Source organism: Carettochelys insculpta, chromosome 6 (genome assembly GCF_033958435.1).
Source record: "Carettochelys insculpta isolate YL-2023 chromosome 6, ASM3395843v1, whole genome shotgun sequence".
Taxonomy (NCBI): domain Eukaryota; kingdom Metazoa; phylum Chordata; order Testudines; family Carettochelyidae; genus Carettochelys; species Carettochelys insculpta.
In genome coordinates, this window is record NC_134142.1 from 43,919,779 (window position 1) to 43,942,925 (window position 23,147).

At 45.5% G+C, this 23,147-nt stretch overlaps 1 protein-coding gene across 2 annotated transcripts; it reads left to right on the plus strand.

Annotated features, from left to right (window-relative positions):
• Window positions 1-10,171: 10,171 nt before the first annotated feature.
• ISCA2 (iron-sulfur cluster assembly 2) lies at window positions 10,172-14,039 on the plus strand. 2 transcript variants are annotated; one of them, XM_074996785.1, is made up of 4 exons: window positions 10,401-10,456; window positions 11,213-11,381; window positions 11,848-11,963; window positions 12,193-14,039. In XM_074996785.1, exons 1-4 carry the CDS (start codon window positions 10,401-10,403, stop codon window positions 12,365-12,367), a joined length of 516 nt encoding a protein of 171 aa, XP_074852886.1. In that variant the 3' UTR covers window positions 12,368-14,039. The 2 variants fall into 2 exon arrangements, with proteins under 2 accessions (XP_074852887.1, XP_074852886.1); XM_074996786.1 differs by lacking the exon at window positions 11,213-11,381 and having other exon boundaries at window positions 10,172-10,456.
• The last annotated feature ends 9,108 nt before the right edge of the window (window positions 14,040-23,147 follow it).

Genomic DNA, 23,147 nt, shown 5'->3' on the forward strand with positions numbered 1-23,147 from the left:
GGGGGGCGGGGAGGGGGAAGTTCTGCGCGTCCCCTCTGGCCGCCCGGACTCCGCCACCCGCTGATAAAAGTGCTTCGGCGTGACCCGGCCAGGCCCTCCCGGCGCGGCCCAGGCAGAGAGCGGAGCCTGTAGGAGTCAGGGACGCTCGAGTCAGGCTCCCCCCCGCCCTCGCCCGGTCCACGTGCTAAAGGGCCCAAAAACCTCCCCCCTCCCCAGCGCGGTTAGAAAACAGGAAGTTGGAGGCGCTCGGGAGAGACACTACCACGGGACGCCGGGATGGGTTTTTTTTTTGAATCATAAGAGTCCGCAGCAGCCCTGCGCCCCCGGACCGAGCGGATCCCGCCCCGGCCAGCCCTGCCTCTGCTCGCTTCTGCTTTGTGACATCCAGCAGCCACCCCCTGAAGTCACTGACCTCTCACCCGCAGCAGAAGCCGGGAGGAGCAGCGGGGCGCGAGGCCGCCAGCCCCTTCTCCGCGCTCCAGCTCGTTTATGAAGGGCTCGGGTTGGACCCACAGGTGTGCCGAACCCCTGCTGACGCCTGTCACCTTGCCCAGCATGCTCAGGAAGGAAACCAGTTTAAATGGGTAACCAGGGACCAGCTCTCCCAGTACCTGACCAGCATCAGTCTCTACATAAGGGCCATACTACTGCCCTGGCCTCTGCACCCCCTTATACTGCCACAGACTCCTAGGGCTGGAGCTGAAAGGGCTACACACATGCGCCCCCCCCCCCCCCCCCAGTTCCGCACGGGCATCCCCCCGTACGGTGGGACAAGCACGTGTGGCGGCAGCAAAGGAGACGGCGCCTGCGCCCTGATGCTGCCTGTGCTGGTTTGCGAGCAGGGTCACGTGCTCTTTCTTGGTTCATCCCCCCCCCGTCTCCCACGGCTGACCTCCGCTTCCGCCATTGGAATGAGTTTAGGCCCTCGTAATGGGAGTATAAGATTATTTTAGTTATAGAACAATCAGAGATACAAACGGCTCTCTATACAGTTGTAGAGGAGTTTTTAAACTAAGTCCTGGAGGAGAGCTGACAGGTGCAGAAGAGAACATGACTTGAACAGAGAGGTCCTTGAGGGTAGGATCTATTAATGGGGATTTTCTATATTCTAGTAAGGAGGAGAGGGAGGTAGCTGATAAAGTATGAAGACACACAGGCAAATGAAAGATTCCCATTCAATTACATAATGGCAGACAGATAACAAGTGATAAGTTTTATAATTGCTTGTATACAAGTCTTTGAAGTCTAAGTACGGAGATGGGTGAACTCCAGTGCCTGGTATTAAATGAGGATACTGATATAATAGGCATCACAGAAACTTAAACAAGAGATCATTCAAGTTAAATTAATAGGCCACCAGGGTTAAAACAAGCCAAAGGAAGTACTGTTAACCTGCACAACATTCTCTGTCATTCACACAGTCTAGGGGCATCCACGCTTACCCATTCCTAGGTCTCAGGCATAACCTTATATCTTGGGGGTTTGTGAGGCCTTTACCAATGAGAGCACCTTATACAGTAGTATCCTACTTATACTAAACATAAACCACCACCACCTACCACACCCAAACAATGCACATGCTAAACATACAATGCTTACCATTCCCACTAAGACATGAATTTGTCTTGATGGCCAGTCAGGATCAGGTCCATCTAGGGAGCTCCAGTCTCTGCACAGTGTCATTGGCACAGGGGTTATTTTCCAACAAACTTCCAGTTGGATCCTAGTTCATACAGTGAAACTTGAGTCCAGTTTAGCTATACCTTAACCAGTTATTTTACTAACCGGTTGTAACATACTGTAACAGAATTACCTAAGCAATCACACCCCACCGCCTTAATCGATTTACACCCAACAAAGTTAATTATACAGTGGACAGAAACACTTAAAAAAATCAGCAGATAGGAAAGATGACCACAAATCACAGAATGAGGATTTCACCCCCCAACTATTGATCTGTACAGGTTGAACCTCTCTACTCCGGCACACTCTCAGCTGGCAACATCCATAATCAGGCATCATTTTAGTGAGCAGGATGACCACTCATCATGGGTGTGGCTAAATTTCCTGTGGTCCCATAAAGTTTGTTTACAGCCACCTGTCCTGGCTCTCAGTGTTCTGTGCTGTAACTGACCCTTAAATGCCTTCTAAGAGCCCAGTAAGCAATGGAAGTGTTGGTAATGCCACTAGACAATACTGACCTCCCTTGGTTCGACAAATTCATTCAGCGCTGGTCAGGTCTTGAGGATGCTGGACTAGAGAGGTTCAGCCTATGGTTTCTTGTCAGGTAGAAGGCTGTCAAACTAAGTTTTCTTTATCCATCTTGAGATCTGTTTCTTTATCTGGTGATAGTGGGTGCTATTAGGTCCAGGTCTCCTTAAGAGCCTGGTACAATACTATTTTAATGCAATTTTAATGCAATTTAGATTACATGAATGTGTCTCCTGGCTTGACAGCTTACAGTAGCTGCTGTTTCAAACAGGGTGTAGATAAAGGCCTTAGGCTTTAGGCCTTCCAGTATGGCTACAGATAAAGGCCTTATCCTTACAGTAGTGCTTCATGCAAACAACCCGTTTCCAAGGGATGTTGTGAAGGCCAAGAGTATAACAGGGACATGAAACCATGCTAAATTCATGGACAATAGGTCTACCAATGGCTATTAGTCAGGGATACAACCCCAAGGTTTCCATTACCTCCAACTACCAGAAGCTGGGACTGAATGAGAACAAATTGCCCTGTTCCATTCATTCTCTCTGAAGCACCTGGCATTGACCATGATCAGAAGAGAGGTCACTGCACTACATGGAACATTGGTCTGCCCCAGTATGGCTGTTCTTACATATAGTGTATTATTTAGTGCAGCATCTCTGGGCCTTTCCATAGCACCTCTTTTAATGTCATCCCAGTCTCTGCACAGTTTCACTTGGAGTGGAATCTCCTCTGGGCCAGTATTAGAGTGCTTTTATTGTCTGGCTACCGGTATGTGTGTGTTGGAAGCCTCAGAGTAAGGTCGCAGAATCACAGAATACTGAAACTGGGATGGACCTTGAGAGGTCATCAAGTCCAGTCCCCTGCCCTCGTGACAGGACCAAGCTCCATCTATATTATCTGTTCAAATATTTATCCAATTCATTCTTAAATATCTCCAGTGATGGAAATTCTACAGCCACCCTTGGGAATCTGTTCCAGAGCTTAGCCACCCTGAGAGTTAAGAATTTTTTCCTAATGTCCAATCTAAACATCCTTTGCTGCAATTTGAGCCCATTGCTTCTTGTCCTATCATCAGAGGCTAAGGAGAATATTTTTTCTCCTCTCTCCTTGTAACATCCTTTCAGGTACTTGAAAGCTGCTATCAAGTCTCCTCTCAGTCTTCTCTTTTCCACCTAATCAACCCCAGCTCTTTTAGTCTTCCCTCATAGTTCATATTATCTAGACCTTTAATGATTTGTGTTACTCTTCTCTGGACCCTCTCCGATTTCTCCATTTCTTTTCTAAAATGTGGTTCACAGAACCGGATACAGCATTCCAAGTGAGGCATAATCAGCACAGAATAGAGCAGAAGAATTACTGCTTGTGTCTTGCTTGCAACACTCATGTTAATGAATTCCAGAATCATGTTTGCTTTTTTTGCAACAATGTCACACTGTTGACTCATACTTAGCTTGTGGTCCACTATGACCCTTAGATTCCTTTCTGCTATACTAAGAAGTCACTTCCTATTTTGTGTATGTTAAACTAATTGTTCCTCCCTAACTGGAGTACTTTGCATTTGTCCTTATTGACCTTCATCCTATTTTCCTCAGACTATTTCATCCAGATCATTTTGAATGCCATTTTGAGTGCAATCATAGCTGTTCACTGGAATGCTGTGTTTTAAATTGCAGTCAGCTAGCTTGAATATGAGGTAATTAGTTTGGCATTTGGAAATAAAATCTCTAAGTTAAACACCAACTAAGGAGAGAAGAAATTATACAAGTCTAGTATTGGAAGGGTGTAAACAGGAAAATGGGAGCAGAGTTACTGAAGATGATCCTATGGTGGCAGGGTGTGGGGCGGGTTCATAGAACTAATTTAATCCCATTCATGAAAGAAAAACACAGACTGCATATCAAAAAAGCTTCCAAACAAGCAAGCTGGATTAGACCATGGAGAAGTCTCCCTTGAGAGGTGGTGGTAACCCCATTCCCTGGGGACATAGTCTCAGAGGGGTAGCTGTGTTAGTCTGTAGCTTCACAACAAACAAGCAGTCCAATAGCACCTTAGAGACTAACATAATTTATTAGGTAATGAGCTGTCATGGGTAAGGCCTACTTCAGCTTTTCAGTCAGTTAAGTGGACTGCTCTAAGCTGGAGAGAGTCCAAAGGAGAAATGACCCATAGTCCTTTTCCATCACTCACATCCAATATGAGCCCTTTGTAGAAGGCAAACAGGCAAAGGAGAGGAAGCATCTTGGGTGGAGTGAAAGAGGAATGAGTTCAGGTAGAGGCATGAGCAAGGCTGCAATCTGATGAGACTCAGAAAGTTTAAAATCATCAAGAAAAGTGCTGGTTTGACACAGAGAGAGCCCTGATGGGGAGCTGTAACCTGCCTAGCATTTCTTGGGGGAACAGAATCATGGTGAGATTCAGGACAGTTATACATGGGCTTCCTTTATTTACCAGACCCTCTCCCTCAAAAGTCTGTATTGGAAAACCCACCCAAAGCTAAATTCTTGATCAGTAAAGTCAGTTTTTAAGAAACTGCCAGTGGGGGTGGGGGGAGAAGAAATCAGCAGAGACCTGCAAATCTGTACATATCTGTTTTCTATTGGCAGGTATATGCATCTACAGCTGTGGAGTCAGACAGCCACAAAAATGAGCTGTAGCTTGTGGATACAAAATTTGTATCTAGACCCCTGCAAATTGGTAGACATCCCGTTTATAACTACAGATATCCGTGGATCAGTTTTGCAGCTGCAAATACAAATTTTGTATCCATGTAGAGCTCGAGAAATCAGGAGCAGCTGATGGATGTATTCACCTGTAATAGATGAGCAGCAGCCAGAGTGGGGAGGTCCTAGCTAAAGCAGAAGAAGGAGTTCCTACAAAAGCAAGTGGAAATGGTCTTCCTTTAGGCAACTCTGGTAAATATTGGGTTGAGTGAAAAGCATCAGCAGACTGATCTGTAGCCTCAGGCCCACAGATGCAGGGGGTGGCCAGCACAAAGGAGTCAATTACCCGTAGGCCTAGAGCTCTGGCTGCCACCACTGCAGCTGCCAGAGCTCTGGGCCCCTTTGAAACACCATGGCTGCACTGCTCCAGCTGCCTGGAGCTGTAAGGGAGTTGGATGGTGCCCAAGGGCAGTCAGGCCCTCCCTTCCCTCCCCCACATCTTGCCCCAGAGCCCACAGCAGCCATCAGTACCACTTTATAGCCTCATTCATTGCCAGGCTTTGTAAAAGGGAATTCACCATGCAGGGCATATGTTAAGTGTTCGATCTAGAAGGCAATTGCACCCTTTGACCTGCAGCAATCACAACATGAGTCAGGTCTGCCTCATAATTAGGGTTACCATATATTAAAAAAAGAAGAGGAGGATACCCCTGCAGGGGCATGTATCTGTATCTACCAACTCACATTGTATGAATGTGCTATAGTATGTATAGAACACTAGTACAACATAAGTTGGTAGATACTGATACAGATACAACCCCCTCGAGTGTCCTCTTTTTGAAAGGTAAAGTGCAGTAACCCCATTATAATCCTCCTGTAACAATAAATGACAGGCTCTGAATTTTCTCCATCAATACTGGAAACATAAATGGTGGCTTAAAAAAAAGCCAACAGTGGATATATTTTCACCATTTCCTCACAATCTTTAGAAAAGCCCACAGAGCCCTGCCTTTTCCTGCACACTGGGCAAGCGCAGCCAGCTAAGATGGCTACTGAGGCATTTGACTCAGTCTGGCACTGCAGGCTACATTTAAAGCTCTTCTGCATCATTTCTGTGCTGTAGGAAATACTTAGCTTTTGTTAGATCATGCCAGCAGCAAATCAAAGAAACTAACCCTCATGTGCCCTGAGGAAGGAAGAAGCAGCCTCAGTCTTTCCCTTCAGACCTGCATCACAGTGATCTTCTTACTCAGTTTCAAATCTTTCAGGTCAGAGACCTTGCTATACAGATGCTCTAAGAAGCTGTCCCTCAGAAAAGAGCCACCTGATAAGATGACTGCAAGAGAATTTGTGCAATTGTGGAAGATTCCCCCTAGTAGCCACTTTTTTGCCCTCAACCACTTCATGAAAAAACACATTTTCTTTTAGATTGACAGGGAGGGGAATTTTCTTGGGAGGTTCATAAGTGGTCCACTCTATAGTGTCTCAAATAAACAAAGATCTCTTGAGCCTACTACAACCCTCCCCACAGTAAAAGGGAGTGGTTTGTCCCTTTTGCAATCACATGTCCAGAGGAGTTTTTGGGTTTTGTTTTGTTTTTTTTAAATCTACTCAAGTACCTTGTTGGGTCCAGCTGCTTGCAAAGGCCTCTGATTTGTGTATCTTGACTTCATCCCTCAGAACCATCAAAAAGAATTTTCTTCTCTCCATCTCCAGTCCCTGTGTTCCAAGAAGCAAAGCCTGCCTACCCTGGAGTTTTGAGCAGAGTTACTCTCAACTACTCTGTGGCATTCTTAATAAAGTAAGATAATAGGTCACCTTCAGCAACATACTCCATGAGTGTTAAATGGGACTCCTTCCTGATGAGCTGCCCACCAATCACATCTTTACTTCAACAGGTGCTCCTTCACAAGCGTGATAATAAAAAAAAGCCGACACATTTTCTCCTGTTCTATTTCACAGAGTTTGAAATAAAAGATTAATCTGGTACTAGATCCTAAGAGTGCCACAAAACAGAATTTTTACCAAAGACATCAAGTGGAGAATAAAATTTATAAAAAAATAAAACCCTGAATGTTACTACAACACTAGGGCCATACAGGTTAGAAAAAGTGCTTCAGAAAGACATGAAAGAGCTCCCAAGATAACCTGAACAGATTAACGTTGTACTGCGCAGAGAGACATTGAACACACGCTAGTGTATCCATAACTAGGTCTTGTGGTAACACAGATGAGGCCAAATCACATTTTATAAATACTTAATGAACGACCTGCAGGATGAGAAAATCTCTATCCACCAATAAGACAAACTGCTAGAGCTGTTCTGTAGTATAATCCAATCAACTGTACTATGAAAAAAAGTCCAGGACTCTAGTCTAACAATCACACCTACTCAGACAAAATCCCCAAATCAGCAGACAAACAAATGCACCATGGATACAGGAACTCCAGCAGTAACAGTTTAGCACAGAGCAGAACTGGGTCACCTCCGTCATCCTAATCACCATCCAAAAAAAATGAACAATCAAGCTCTGGTGCTATTTCAACAATGGCACAGCAAATGAACCCCCCTATCCTACCCTACCCCAAAGCACTAGCCAATCAAAACTAAGCCAAAGGCAAGTATGAGCCACTCATTATAATGATATTCACCCCTTACACCTTGTACCACCAGCTTCTAAATCATGAGAGCAAACCCCACCTAAAGCTGAAGTGTGTTCAAGGTTTGACATTAACAAATTAAAACCATAACTGCTCAATCAGCTCATACTAACAGATTACCTCACAGTGGCAAACTAAGCAACCCCAAAGCACATGTTCAACAAAATAAGGAACCAGCGACCAGACTAGGGAAAAAAACCCAAAGCCCAGGCCAAACTGAGACAACATAACCACACAAGCAATCAAGGTGATAAAGAAGGCTAGGGGACAGTCTAGAGACACTATTTGTTCCAGTGTTTGAAATACAACAGAAATATCATTTTCAGAAATTATAAGTGACCTTTAAAATAAAATTAAAATAAAAGCCAACAGGGGAAAATCTTTTGGATGATCCCTGATGAAAGAGACAGCAGTACACTGCTGAACTACTAGTTTAGGAATGGCCAATAATAACCTAGGAGACCCAAACATGGCATGAACCCCTTCCTGGGGATACTTTTATCTCTAGCAGATATTTGAGAACTCTGTTTCTTATACACTGACAACACCTTCTTATGTTTTATGGCAAAGCATGCTTATCTACTAAGTTGGTAATTACCACTTAACTATATTCTGCATACAGTAATCCCCCAATTTACGGGAAGGTTGCATCCTGAGCAATCGCCGCATAAATCAAAGTTTGCGTAAATAGGGGTGCAGGTGAGCCCTGGAATTCCCCTGGCTGGGGACACACATAACCCATCTGTATGACTATTCAATAAATATAACTTATTATTCAAACCACAGTGACCAGTTAATGGCTTAACTATCAGTACTTTACTGTTCCTTTCATAACTTGGGAGTATATCGGCACATTATCCTCTATTCTGGTATACTTCATAGAATTGTCTTCCTTTCTTCTCCTTGGTCCACAATTCTTGGCATACCTTTTAAAATTTAATTTTTAAATTCCTTCTTGCTCAGAGGACTCTATCAATTTCTGCATTTTTAAATCATTTTTCTTCTCTTTGTGTTATTTCACCGCCAGACATACCAACATTTGCTGGAATCCATACTAGCACTATGTTCACACCAAAATAATGCCTTGCTATTAATTAAATTAATTGACAGTAAGCCTACCTGACTCACCCTGTCTTCCTTCTAGGCTATATTAACCCCCTTCCTTATCCTTGGGTTGCAAAGGGATCTATAATTTGGGCAACATCTAAAAACATATCACCTTTTTAACACCCCACTACTGTTACGAAAAACACCTAAAATCACTAACACTGAAAGAGATTTAATTTGATCCTGTTTTTACTTCCTCTGGGAGTCAGTTTCACTGTTTCCTGCATTAGTAATCAGGCTCCAATCCTACCAGTTGTTCTGCAAAAATGAAGTTTGCCAAATTCCTGCTTATATGACATAATCTAGTACACCGAAGTCAATCCAACACACACAGTAACAAACAAGAACTAAAGGAGGTGCAGCAGTTAAACACAAGAAAAGATTTCCACACCTATCTCTGGCTACAGTCCCCTCAGAGGTGCTAAATCCAGACATAACCCAAGGCTGGAGCACCATGGAAAACAATAGTGGCTGCTCAACCGTCACTAGCCACAGCTGTTCCCTGAACTCCCTCCCCCCATCAGCTGTTTGGCAGCACCTGGTAATTAGAGGATGTGAGCTGTGGGGGTAGGTGGAAATCTCCGGGAGGTGTCAGAGAGGAATCAGGAAGTCAGGCAAAGGCAGAGGCTTGGAAAAAGGCGTGGCACCTTGAGGGAAAAGTAAAACTGGGTGCCTATGTATCTGGTCCTCCAAGAGTCTGTCTTTACAGATACTGACTAAATAATAGCAACAGAAGTAAAAATTAAACTACTTCTATTTGATTAACATGGTTTGGGGATCATAAATATGTTGCAGATCATTGGATTGGCATCCTAGTTTCCTCTGTCAGTTTGTATGTGATACTGTAATTCCATAGTAATTGTAGTTAAGCCAAGTGGAACCACCCACAGGTAGATTTGAACCAAGGACCTCGGGAGCTTAGTGGATGAGCTCCTACAGTCTGGGCTGAAAAATCAGCTCCCTCTCAGCAAAGGCTACAGAGGAGACTCAGTTTTTCTCTGTCTAGGTGGTCCCAGTGCCACTACATGGGACAGTAAACCACATCCTTAGGTGGGTAGGTTACATGCTTTCCCCAGCTGAGGAAGCATGGCCCAAGCTTCAGAGGCCCAGCTGAAATTATGGGTAAGCCCCTATTTGTTACCACCCACGTGGACTCAAACCTGGGCCCTTTGTACCTTAATACAGACGGCTTTTAGCTCACACCGCAGAGGTGCCTGCACTAAACACCAGAGAGCCCGGGCTCCAGTTCACCTGTGGGCAGTTACACAAGGACAAAAAAAGATAATTGCATAGACAAGTATATGTCACCAGGCTTGAAATGGTATAAACAAACCAAGAGCAGATGCTCCTATTTCTCCTAAAGGGCCTCTCTCATCCTGGGGGAGAGCTCGGGTCCCCTTCGCCACGTGGCCAAGCAGCACAAACCCAGGTGGAACACGAGAGCATCGGCAGCTGTAGGCTCCCTCCCGCGACTGGTTATCCGTGTGTTCAGCGTCTCAGATCAAAGGGATAGGACTGCGCCAGCGCGGGTGTCCGATGGGGGCTGGCTGCTGTTGTCCGCGTCTGTTGCTTAGCAACCAATTGTACGACGCTAGGTTCCTAAACCACTCTGTTTCCGCCTCCTCCCTTGCACTTCCGCCTCGGTAGCTGTCATGGCAGGCCATGCGTCACGCCTCCCGCAGGAAGTGGTGGGTCTTCACGACCTCCACACCAATAGCGGCGCGGCAGGTGGGCGGGCATTCTCAGAGACGCTGGTGCAAGATGGCGGCACTGGTGCTGAGCTGTCTGAAGGGGTTGCTGCCTGGCTGTCAAAGAAGGTAGCCCTGGGGCCCGGGTTCCGCGCACGCCTTCGCGTCGGCCGCAGGGTCTGCGCTGCTTACGGTGCCAGGAGAGCCAGGCCACGTCCGTGTGGGGCGCGCCGCTGCAGGTCCCTCGTCCGGCCCCTGCCATGCAGCCGGCCGTGGCCCAGGGGTGGTGGGGCGCGTGGGCGGCGCTCCTGGGGAGGGACTCGGACCGCGGGCGGCGTGACCCTGCCGAGGAAGGCCCCTTAGGAGAACGCGCAGGCGCTGCGGGGGCCTCGCTAGTGGTCGGGGTCGGGCCAAGAGGTTGGCAGACGCTGGTTAAGTATTGTTGTCTGAGCCAAGGCACTGCCAATGGCCGGGCAGCCCAACAGGTGCTGGACATGGACGCTTTTGGCTCAGGGCACGAGCCATCTCCCCAGGGACTCCTCTGAGAACGGGTCAGCCCAGCACCTTGGGCTGGGGCAACCTTTGCTCCTGCTTGCAAAGTCTCTGGTAGGAGTTGCTGTGCCTGACTAACATGAGCCAACCCATTCCAATACTCACTGTGTGCTGTCACTAGCTGTAGGTACATTGATGCAGTGTAGTTTAGACTTTTATCCTCCTCCACATTCACCATCCATCTCAGGTTGTTTCTATTTTCTTACTGGGAATTCCCTGCCCCCTTGTCCCCACCTGCATTCCCAAAGCCGCCTCCGTGTGGCTTTTCTCTAGTAGCCATTGTGCTTTTCACCTGTGTTGCTGACTGTTTCCATCCCCATCTTTTCACAACAGCTTTTCCCCTACTTTGCTGCACCTAGTGAGAACACCACCCTGCTATTCTCTGAATGGAGCTCATATACCAAGCATCAGGGTGCAGGGGGCATCATCTTCTTCTAAGCCAGGGCAACCAGTGTCTGACTCTAGTGAAGGACAGATCTATCTCACCGACAGCTGTGTGAAGGTACAACTCTTTGGAAGGCACTCATGGTGTGTTGTTGTTTCTGCGTGTCATGGAGAAGGTTCTTCACAACACCTGGCAGGCTCTGAGTATGAAATTCCCAACCATAGAAGTGCCTGTAAGATCAAGGCTACCTATAGCTCCGTGACCTAAACCTCCCCAGGGCCCCTTGCAAACATGCAGCCCTTTCTGAGGCAGCTGCAGACTTCATGATAGCTTAGTCTTGAGAAATCAGTCATTTCCCCTTTATTTCTTAAATGAGCTACAGTGAGGGATTCATCACATGTGGTTATGGTGGAGGGAGTTACCATGCAGGTCATACAGGCTCACCTTCCCTATTGATCTGATTCTGTCCCTTAGCATCCTGCTGAGGTACCTTGCATACTTTGTGTGGGATTTGAAGTGGATGCAGTCTCTTTGCCTGTGACTACTGCAGATCTTTTAATGCTTCTCCTTTTCTGCTTTGCAGAGGCTGCTGGAGATTATAGAAGGGTCCGAGTTTCTCAGGCTGCAGGTGGAAGGAGGTGGCTGCTCTGGATTCCAATACAAATTTTCCTTGGACACAATTATCAAGCCTGATGACAGGCAAGGACAGAGGGTGCAGGGGTATGGTTTTGTGGTGGTGGTGGTGGGGAGACTTTTGTGGGCTAACGTGACAAGAAAGGTATGTGTGGTGTATGTTGAAGGGAGGTGAGGGGAGATCACAGCACAGTAAGGGAGGGAAAAGATCATGTTATATTCCTTTTGCGCTGCTGGAGACGTGCCTCTCCCTTTTATGTCCTCAGGCTTATAACAAGCATGTCTTCTTTCTTAGGGTCTTTGAACAAGGCGGTGCCCGTGTTGTTGTGGATGTGGACAGCCTGGCCTTTGTGAAAGGCGCAATGGTGGATTTTAGCCAGGAGCTGATCCGCAACTCATTCCAAGTGGTGAGCAATCCACAGGCTGAGCGGGGCTGCTCTTGTGGAACGTCCTTTTCCATCAAACTCTGAATGGACTCGTCCTTGGGTATTGCTTTGGTGGACACTGAACCAGTGACTGTCCTCAGCATCATCTCCAAGGGTTTCTCGTTTTGGTGATTTCTCAACTTCCCATATCCTCTACATCAGTCTGTTATGCAGTGACTGCAGACATCCCACTCTGCCTGTCTGAGCTGAGTCTGCAGCCAAGATCTATAGGGCTGTGCCTGCAAGGGTTCAAAATAGGCTTGAAACCTCACACAAAACCATCTTCTGTCCTCTATGAAGCTCCAGGAACTGCTGAGCATAATGAGCCACCCTGAGCTGCCCATCATGTGGAATTGCCTCTCTAATGAAAAGCTGCCTCATTATATGTATTTGATGTTTTTATACATCTTAATTTCCATTATTTATATTTTTGTGCTTTTCAAAGTGTGGTAGAATGTACGTGTCTCTCGAAAGAGGACTGTTTTCTCTTTTGCCCTTAAAGTGGCTGTGGGATTCCTGATGTGCCTGTGCTTTTCAGGTGATTGTGGGTGTTTATAGACAATTTGTTCTAGTAACCTCACTATTCTTGAAGTCCTTCATCGGCAAGTGCTGCTTCGCTGCTCCTATGGCCCATCTGTCTACATGGAGCAGCCAGTATCATGTTCTACTTGGTTTGTGTAGGTGAAGTAGAGACAGGGTAAGGGATAAGGTTGCTTTAAGATTAGCACTTTGCTTTTTAAAAAAAAAAAAAGTTTGATTTGTTCCCTGTCCTGACTCAATTTTAAAAGTAGTACGAAACAGCAAATGGCTTTTCAAACTCTGTCTACTTTTGCCAAAGGGATGGTCGGAGGTCACATCTGAGAGCCCTGGCAACCTGTTCTGCATGTCACTTTGATTGATTTAGTAATTTAAAGCATTCTTTGGTTTTGCTTCATAATCTAATCATTCTTCCTCCCCTTTTTTTTAAATTATTATTTCTTTTTTTTATTTAGGAGAGAAACAAATCTCTCATTCCCTTTATAGGGCAATGCAGGAAGGATGGCCTAGAGGTTTCGAATGCAACTTCATTTGCAATTACTCATCACTTTGTGGAACTCTCATCTCTTAGCTGAAGTTTTCCATGCTAGTCTTTTTGCCTGAATATGAATGTTTGGTAACTTTAAGCCAAAATTATTCATCTGCTTTCAGGTAAAAGGAGAGATGGGGAACTTGTGCTTTTTTTCATTACAAACATCCTGCTTTAATAATCTCACAGCTAAATTGTGGGATTTTAAAGTGTCCGTTTCCCATGGAATGGGGAGCATTGCATACCTTGGTCTGAAAGAAACAGCTTGCAATCTGAGTAAATTGTAATCCTTTGAAAATTATATACCGAGCAATGGTTTTTATGATGCTTGTTAAATGCTAACCTAAAAAAGGCTTGTGCATTTGTGCATATGAGTTACCTGTGTAATGATCTCTGTAGTAATTGCTTCTAACCGGATGTGATCTCCCCCAACTCAATATATTGACTCTGGATCTGCAGGTATTGGTTTAGGGGAATGTGCACAAGACTGGTAGTCAGAAGTTCATGAATTTCACTCATACCTCTTCTCTGATGGGTTTTAATCATTTTCTGAAACTGACATGCTTTGTTTGGTTATGTGTCTTATTTGTCCCTTCTAGGTGTGTGAGTAACATTAGCCTATTTTATAAATGCGATAGCTGAGGAACAGAACAGACTTGTCTGAACTCCCATAGTTAAGCTTGCAACATAGCTTGGGAAGAGCATGTTCATCTCTGTGCTAGACACGTTTTACCTACCAAATCACAGTGCCTCTCAGACAAGAAGTTTCCAGTCTTATGTGCTTTAAACTGTGAGCTCTAAAGCCTCGTGTAGATGCAGAGGATGACTTTTTTCTTTCTTTCTTTTTTTTTTTTTTTGTTTTTATATAGGATATCTAAGCCACAGAGAGGTGGCTGGAAGGCATTGTTTTCAGAGCCAAGAAATAGGTTCTCATACTGTTCTAACTTGGTCAAGTCCTGTTCTGTGCCTCACTATATGGAAATATAGGTAGGAGTGACTGTAAGATGCAAACAATGTCTGCGTGCTCTGGATCAGTGTAAAGCCTGAAATTACTTAATTTTTTTTCTAAGCAGACTTGATTTTAAGTTGTCACTTTAACCAATTAAGTATCGGATTGCATCAGGTAAGAAATGAAAACACATAAGTAATCCGTGGCGCAGAGGTAGGTTACAGCAGCAGCAAGCACTGAACCTGGTTAACAAATGTACATCATACCCCACCTTGCCTGAGATACCTGTAATGGGAAGATGACATTTAAGACAATAAGCAACCCCTGATCAAACATCCATAACACATAGCAGATTCTTGGTCTGTCCACCTAAGTAAATATATTAGTAACAGGAGTTTGCCCTTCTTGGAGTAAATCCTACGATTTTTTTTAAAAAAAAGCTCAGTCCAGTTTAACTGAGACCATCAGGCCATGGAAGCCAATACTTCCCCTGACACGGTCCCTCGTTACCTGCCAACGGACACGATGGGAGACATCTCTCGTGCCTCTGTCCAGTTGCAATCAGTCCTCAACACTGTCCCTGATCAACTCCTGTCATGTCCCCTGTTGGTCGTCTCACGTCCCTCTGGCTGGCTGTCACCAGTTGAGGTCCTGGTGACGTTTCCTCTGTCATCTGAGAGGGAAGCAAGGCCTCTGGGATAAGCTACACTTTCTCCACCTACAGTGTTGGCAATACCCCAGTAATTTCACTGGGTGGCACCCTTACACTTTGGGAGATGTGTTGTTAAACAGCACTGTTCAGGGAGGTAGCCGGTTTAGTCTGTATTCTAACCAAAAAAACAGCAGTCATGTAGCACTTTAAAGACTAACAAAAAGATTTATTAGGTGGAGTTTTCGTGGGACAGACCCACTTCAGATTTTTAAAGTGCTACATGGATGCTGTTTTGTTTTAACAGTACGCAGATATGGGCCTGAATTTTGGTCCTGGCTGAACTGTGCTAGACTCAGGACTTAGGAAAGGTACACAAGTGGCTTTGAAGCTTCCCTGTTCTGGGTGTGTCTGGAGATCGAGTAATCTTCTGATGTAGGCTAAAACAGTCTGGTAGTCTATGGCCAAAAGAGGCTGTTTGGGATTTCAGGCATACTTCAGCTGCACAGAGTGTGCTGGAAGCTACAAGGGAGAGTGACATAGAGCTATTGCCATAGTTCTAACCTGCACAAGAGAAATTGCTCATGCTGGCTAAATCTGTTGGTTTGCAAACCCTTTTGCCCCAGTGGATTAGAGCAAAAAGTCTGTATGAAAATGGAGAATCAAGTCCCCTCCGGAATCTTCCTCCTCCTGCAGAGGAAACTAAATACACCAGAGAGGTGCCTTTGGCTGAATTATAAGTGCCTTTAAAAATAACGCATTAAGAACTTCCCAGCTATTGATTTTATGGAGAGGAAGAAAGCTGGCCATCTGGGGCCCAGCTCTCAGGAGTGATGAGGAACTGCATTGCTCATTGAGTCCACCACTCTAAATATCAGGCTAATGAACTTCCAAGGAGCCCATCACTTAAATAACTAAGCTTGTGGTTCTCAAACTGTGGTACGTGACCAATAATTAGGTGGCATATTGATTGGTTTAAAGTATAGTATTAGACTAAGAACCTGTTATAATGACATTGATTAATATGAAGGTTTTATGCTAAGTACTTAGGAGTCCTAAATTGCTATGCCAGGACTTAGCATCAAATTGCCTGAATTAAAATGTTTCTTTTAGGGGCTGGGTGCCACAAAGTGAGGAAAGATCAGTGTAGAGAGCAAGGTGGCATTGGTGAGGAATGTGTGTGCCTGACAAAAAATGTACAAATGCTGCTGGGAGAAGGAGATGGGGTCTGAAGTGAGTACCAGTGGCATAGTGGAAAGGACAGGTTTGAGTTGGTACATGTGTAAGTAGGTAAGTAGGGCATGGGAGAGTTGTGCAGTGCCTTCCAGGTTATGGCATCAAGTTTTAATTCCATCTGGTGGAAAAGGAGGAGCTGGTGAAGGGGTTAAAAAGATTAAGGGAACTGCAATAGTGGGAGGCCAGGAAAATGTTCTTAGCAACTGTCCTTAGACTGAACAGGAAGTGGATAATATAATGGAAGTAGTGGATAATTTGGAAAGCCAAATTGGAGGAAGTTGCATTCATGAAAATGAGTTGAAGAGGGACCAAGTGAGTCTTGGATGTACAGGTAGGAAAAGCTTGGTCTTCAATCCTATGCAGAAAGACGTGGTAAGGTTTGGACACTGTCTAAATCTCTGGGGCACAGGTGATACCTAAGTTGCAGGCCCAGGGGACAGGGGCCATGATTCAGTTTATGGTTTTGGAGAATGGTGAAAGTGGAAGGGCTAGATCAGGAGTTCATTTTTGTCCATGTTGCATTTGTTAGCATGAAACACCCAGGAGAAGATTGGATGGAGTCAGACAGGTTAGGAATAGAAAAGCATATTGGAGTCATTGGAATAAAGATGATGACTGAGTCACTGTGAGTTAAAATCGCCTAATGAAAGGGTATAGAGGGAAAAGTGGGACCAGTAGAGACCTGTGGAGGGGATGATGGAGAATGAGAGATTGGAGGAAGAACTTGTTTCTTTGCCTCCCACATTCTAGGAGAAACATCTCACTCCACCAGGTGCCTCAAGAAACAAATAAGGAATGACCAGAGAGACAGGAGAATCAAAAAGAGCTAATTATGGAAACTAAGCTAACATAAAATTTTCAAGAAAGGGTGTATATATAATCAGTCATATCAAGGACAACTAAATGATTGAGGTGGATGGACAAGAAGCCCTGATTGTGGCTAAGAAGAGATTGCTGAAGTTCTTGTTGAAAGCAGATTTAATGGGCATGGTAGATAAATCCTTGGCCTGTGTCTCTGCTATTGTGATGTTTAAGCCCATCGATCTAGTGCCATGTGTCCACTGCCAGTTTAGATCCCTGTCAGGCTTCAGGCTAAGCAATGGTACAGAGATGGGATTTGGTGCTCTGGTGGAAGCACTTTCCTATCGTATAGACGAGAGAAGTAATCACACTGTCCCTCTACCAGACATCAAATACTCCTTTCCCACTGCCAAAAAGCTGGAGGGGTGAATGAACATGCCCTGAAATGACTTGGGTTCTTTCTCCGAGATCCAGCCCAGTGAGTTGTCTTGGACAACTGTTCTTCCACTTCCCAAGCCCTCACCAGGGAGTCCTACAAGTCCTCTACTTGTGTTAGTCAACACCTACATGCAGCCTCTGGACAGCTGTTGAGATGAGGTAGGCTGAAGTGCCAGCAGAATGCAGACCCTACCAACTCCCTGACCCTCATTCTGATGTTTCCATCAAACACCAGCAGCACCATCTCTAATCTCTCTCTCACATCCTGAAACCAACACTTGGCTAAAGCTGAGCCCAAGCAAAACTAAGGTGATGCTGGTGAGAAAAGGGGAATGCTTCAGTCAACATGCCTCCAGCATCACATTGCTGCTGTCAAGGCCATACTGCTTTCAGATGAAGTCAGTCTTGAGGTGTATTGAGTATCCAGTAGTAGCAATGACTCCAAAACAATTAGAGGGCAAAAGAGTCCCACTTTTTTAATGAGTGGCTGGCCAGAAGATGTGAACCTTGGTTTTCAGATCTTGAGCCAAGCGTTATTGATCTTCAGGCACAATTATACAGCTTGTCCCCTGCAAAGGCTCATTTGGCAAAACAGAGCAGCCAGTCTGCTGGGCAGCAAAGCTTACTGAGGACACAGTCTGATATTCTGCTTTCCTTGCTTGGTCTCTTTTGTGTACATTGTCAATGTAAGGTTCTATGCCCTGTGATATTCTACTCCATCTATGACATTGGCCTTAGAGCAGCTCTCTTAATCATCTGTTGTCAACCATAGACTCTGATTTATGCTAGATGAGTGGACGTGTCAGCCAACAGGTGGAGACTCATCAGTCCAGAAGACCTTAATAGGAACAGACTGTGTAACTCGCTTCTGCAAGAAGTGACCATTGACCTAACTTGTTCAGAACTGCATGGAAAGCTCCTTTATTTGACCTTAGTCTCCCTTGTGTAAGGCAAAAACTGAGGGTATGTTAATACAAAAAGGGAAGTCTAGTTTGATTGGCCTGAGATCCAGATCCTCAAAGGTATTTAGGTGCCTACCTCCCATGGAAGTAAATGGGAGTTAGCTGCCTACATCTGGGCTTGAGTCACTGCATATGGTGTCAGCTGTCAAACTGAGTTTGGGCCTCCAGTGACGGCATCTGTGTTAGGTGATGTTTGGGATTAGGGATACACCAAATCTGGGTATAATTGGTTGGGGGTTGGAGTGTGGTGTGAAGCTCAGTTCAGAAGACAGGTCTGAGAAGATAATACACTTTGCTCAGGTTTACATTTGGCTTGGGATCACAGATCTTAATGAAGTCTTTTAGAAATGGTTCACTGCTGGCTTGAATGTCCTAATGAGAGATGCACAGCCATGGAGAGAATTGCTGTGTTAAGCAGCTTCCACAGTCCCATCTGGGAGTAGGCACAGCAGTCTTCTGGCTCAAGGAGGGCAGTCTGTTTAGGGCCTCCAGCTTCAGGCCTTCAGTTAATCATGCATGCAGGGGTTTTTTTTGTTTTTTGTTTTTAGTATTTCTTTCTGGACTGATAGTTTCTGGCCTTGGTCTTTTTGCTCTTGTTTTAATCAGTGCTCATTTACCTTTGGCATCTTTCAGAAGAACAGAATGGTATATCTTTTGGTTGCCGTGGAAACAGTGAGACTAAATGCATATTTCCATGGCAACCTGCCATGATCTTCAGCTTTATCTGTGGGTCTAATTGCCTGAACCTGGGGGTTGGGTGCTGATATTGATCATCCATTGTTTTTAAAAAATGAACCCTCCTCTGCTACCAAAGTTGGCTCACTGCTTGAGAAGTGCAGTCAGCAAGAGACTTGTGTCTGCTGTTGCCATGAGGTTGGCCATACATGCAACCTCAGGATTGTCTCCAACTCCTTTTTCCTTCCCACTTCCAAAAGTACAGAAACATACACAATGATCTGATGTTGGTGCTTATGTTTTCCAAACTTGTTCTCTCCCCCATGTTAGCCGAGGGGAATGGGTTGATAAATTCAGGGTCTTCTGGATCAATGGGCAAAGGTCAGAAACAGAAGAGTAAATTCCAGAATCTAAGGCACTCCCTGAGAATCTGTTCCCTCTAGTTGATGGCACTGTACTCTTGAACATCCCAATTAACCTTAACAGCCAGGTACAGTATCATGAAAGAGACAGGCTTCTAAGGTCAGTGAAGTTTATACCCTAAGTAGATCCAAAACAATGCTCTGGTCTGTGTAAAGAAATTAATGTGAAGCTGGTGCTGGTCACAGAGAACAGGTGTAATGTGCTTCCTGTGGAAGAGAGGTTCTAACCACCTAGTCAAAACTGAACAGGGAGAAGGAGGGAAGCATACTGCTTCTGTTTCTGCCTTCAGCAGCAGCCCATGCTCTAAAAAGATTTCCAGTTTATGAACCTAAGTAACAAAAAGCTCAAGGAAGCTTCTCTATCCTTATCTTATTTAGCTTGCACTTAAGCCAGTTCCTTCTCATCCAAGGCCCAATCTTGGTTATTTAGGGAGAAATCCTGTCTTGTGCTGTCCTAGTCTGTTGCAACGGAGAGACAGAGCTGAGAGCCATCCACCTCATCTCCCCTCATGGTTTCACACATGTTGAACAGTAGCATGTCCGCATAACCCTATTGTACCCTACAGGAAACATTGCCGATGCACAGTGGTCCCCTGCTGTCTTCTGAGTCCTGTCAGAGACATGAGGGTGGAGCCACTAAAATGTAGCGCTCAGTAGCATAATCATATACTTGTGTAGGTGAGGTGGATTGATCTCTGTTGCTGTGTGTGGTGGACATCTTTGTGAACAATGCTGGTGTCCTGAAGGGGTACTGCTGCTCTCTTCTTCACTCAGCACCCTGTGGTAGCTGTTGGCCTACCTCTGATGTCTTCTGTGGTCCAGGCCTGCATGTCGCACGGTCTAAAACTCTTGTATTCTGAGTTTGTTGTGTCCTACAAGAAGTTTCTTGCCCTTCAGGACCAATCTTTAAATCAAGCGCTTTGTTATTCTGTTGGGGCTTAAATCTCTGTCCAGGATTAACCCTGCAGGTTTCCTTCTGTGCTCCTGTCACCTCTTATGGCCTGCATAGGTTCTGGCCCAGCCAAATTTCCTTTGCTGCGCACTCGGAGTTATCCTGCCTCACTCCATGGGTTCCAGCCAGGGATGCTCTTGTTACAGTCTAGGAGCTGGCAACTCCTTTTTTTTCATCTGGTTGAGGCTTGTCTGGCTGATGTTGATCACCAGCCCTTCTATCAGATTTCAGTGTTTCTCAAAATCTCTGCTCCACAGATGCTTCTCCAGACAGGCCAGCAGTTGTAATACTCACTTGCTCTTTTCCTCTCAGAGAAGGGTACAGCAAAGCAGTAGGGCCTTCCGCAAGGAGCCACAGAGGTCTGGTACACACTATCCGACTGTTACAAATATCCTCACTACACATCTCAGCAAAAATTGTACATAGCCTTATGTTGGCGAGAAGGTGATGTCAGGAACTGCCTCTTCTTTGGCTCTGAGGTCAGACGCACTGACTGTCCTTGCTGTCTTGTCTTCGTGAGATATTTCTCCTTGTGTCTCTCAAGCTGCATGAGTGTGGAAGGAGTGCCCGCTCTATCCTCTCCAAGTGTAAAGGAGTAACTGTCCTTCAAAGCTTTTGGAACCACATGCTTCTGTGATCCATTGGACCACTTTCAGCACGGCTTCAGCAATAGCACTGGAACAAAGCACAAAAAGAGGCACTGTCCGCCTCTCCTATTCAGGGGCTAGCCTGGCCACTGCTGCAGGCTGGAGCAAACCTGAGGGCTGTCCTGATATGTACTCTGCTTTAGTCATATGGACAATTGTTGGTCGCAGGACAACTCTTGGAAACTCCCTTCATGCCCTCACAATACTCCTGTCCTGGTCTACTGCAGCCTTCTCATCAGGACCCCTGTTTGTACAATATGTAGCTAGCTGCCACAGAGAGCTTCTTAGGCGGCAGCAGTTCTTGGCCTTTGAGCCCATGCATGGCTGAATTGCCCTCACTGCCTTCCAGTGCTGTTGTTGGGGTGTGTGCCTGTCCTTCATGCTTAGAAAGGTGAGATATAGCCTTCCCTCCCTCTTGATAAGCATGCACACACTTACTGAGCACTCCAAACCTGTCAAAATAATGCGCGGAGTTGAAGTTGTCATTGAAAAGCAAAGAAGAGATAGTAGTATTTGGAAAAGAAAATTCTGTAACTGTCTGGTGACAAACGGAGAAATAACAGAGGCTCATTGTTGGTAGAACTTTATCTGCTTGCACCTGTGAGAACATGGCAGGAAGAGGGAAAGCAACAGGCCTGTGTCGCAGATCCATCTGGCACTAATCATAACTCTGCCTCCGCTGTTGCTGTCCTATATTTCCAGATAACAGGGAGAGGCCAGAAATAGGATGGATACAGTGAAAGAAGTTTCTTAATCCTCTTCAAATTGAGCAGAAACATATCAGTGAAAAGCCAATTCACAGGGCAGAGAAGAATTACATGAGAGAAAATTGGATCTAAAATCGAAGGGAGCTCCTTCGCTGCTGGGAAATGAAGAGAAATAAGGGCTGGGTACAGAAATAAAAGTGGCTTATTCCAGAGAACTGTGTTGGTTTGAAGGCAGACCAGCAAAGCGAGTATGGGAGCTGCAGGGTCAAAAGAATCAGTGGCTATGATATGGGATAAAGTAGTTGGATGCTTCCTGGGGTTGTGGGGGGACTTAGGGGATGTGTAATTGTCTAGAGAGGTTCTACCAAAGGAAAAGGAGACCTCAGGAAATCCAGACATGGTTTGAACTTCAGTAAGCATTTAAGGCCTGGCATACCAGTGAAGGATGCAAATCCCCCAAAGCAAGAAAATCCCAGAGATGTAAGGGACAGAGTTTAGGAGGGTATATGCTGAGACTCCTGCACTGCCAACCTTGCTCTTCGTAGTAGTCCGAGACAGTGATGTATGAACAGATGTGAGTGCTGCTCAGGTTACAGATAGGTGTAAGGAAGATGAATGCTGTAAGTCAGTGCCTAGATAGAGTTCCTGCTTGTTTCAGGTGTGTCTACAAGGGAAGACTAGATTCAGTAATGACAGGCCAAATGATTATTTCTTCCCAAATCAATCCATCAGAGGACAGTGGCTAGGCAACTGGACCCCAGTGCAGAGACAAGGTGAAAGCATGGAGGGTAAAGTGAACTAGCCAACAATGCAATGCTACTTCAAATGCCATATTGAGAATCTGGTAATAGGAATGTCAGACAGGCAGCCCATGAGGTAAGCAGCTTGCTTTTCTTTGCCTTGGATGGGGAGGGCCTACTGGAATGAGCGCCTAGTTTACAGAAGAGCGAAGGGGGAAAGTTCAGAGAAGAACATTGTTTGGAAAATAAACTTCCTTCTCAGTGCTTCGAGCAAGACACGGCAAAAGACAGCCTGTGGGCCAGATCAGGCCCATGAACACCGCGGGGAGCCTTAGATAGGCACCCTGCCTGCCCTGCCACCACATGTCGCTCAGAAGAGTGGCTTTAGGGTCCTGTTTTTCAATAGCTGCAAGCTTGAGGGTCAAGGAGGGAGGGTCTTCACGGTTTGCCCCCACACCTTACACATTCCCATTAGCTGGTTTCTGTCCAATAGCACTACCAGGGCCTGACTGAGACTGGACTTCTGGTTGGATGAAAAGTACGTGAGAACTGTGTTAGTGGGAGCTGTCTGTGTTGAAAAG

What these genes read in the sequence shown, in the direction of transcription:
- ISCA2 (XM_074996785.1), top strand. Translation starts at nt 10,401, where the DNA reads ATGGCGGCACTGGTGCTGAGCTGTCTGAAGGGGTTGCTGCCTGGCTGT. An exon ending in TCACCGACAGCTGTGTGAAG is followed by an intron (nt 11,382 to 11,847) that starts GTACAACTCTTT and finishes TCTGCTTTGCAG; the next exon opens with AGGCTGCTGGAGATTATAGA. An exon ending in ATTATCAAGCCTGATGACAG is followed by an intron (nt 11,964 to 12,192) that starts GCAAGGACAGAG and finishes CTTCTTTCTTAG; the next exon opens with GGTCTTTGAACAAGGCGGTG.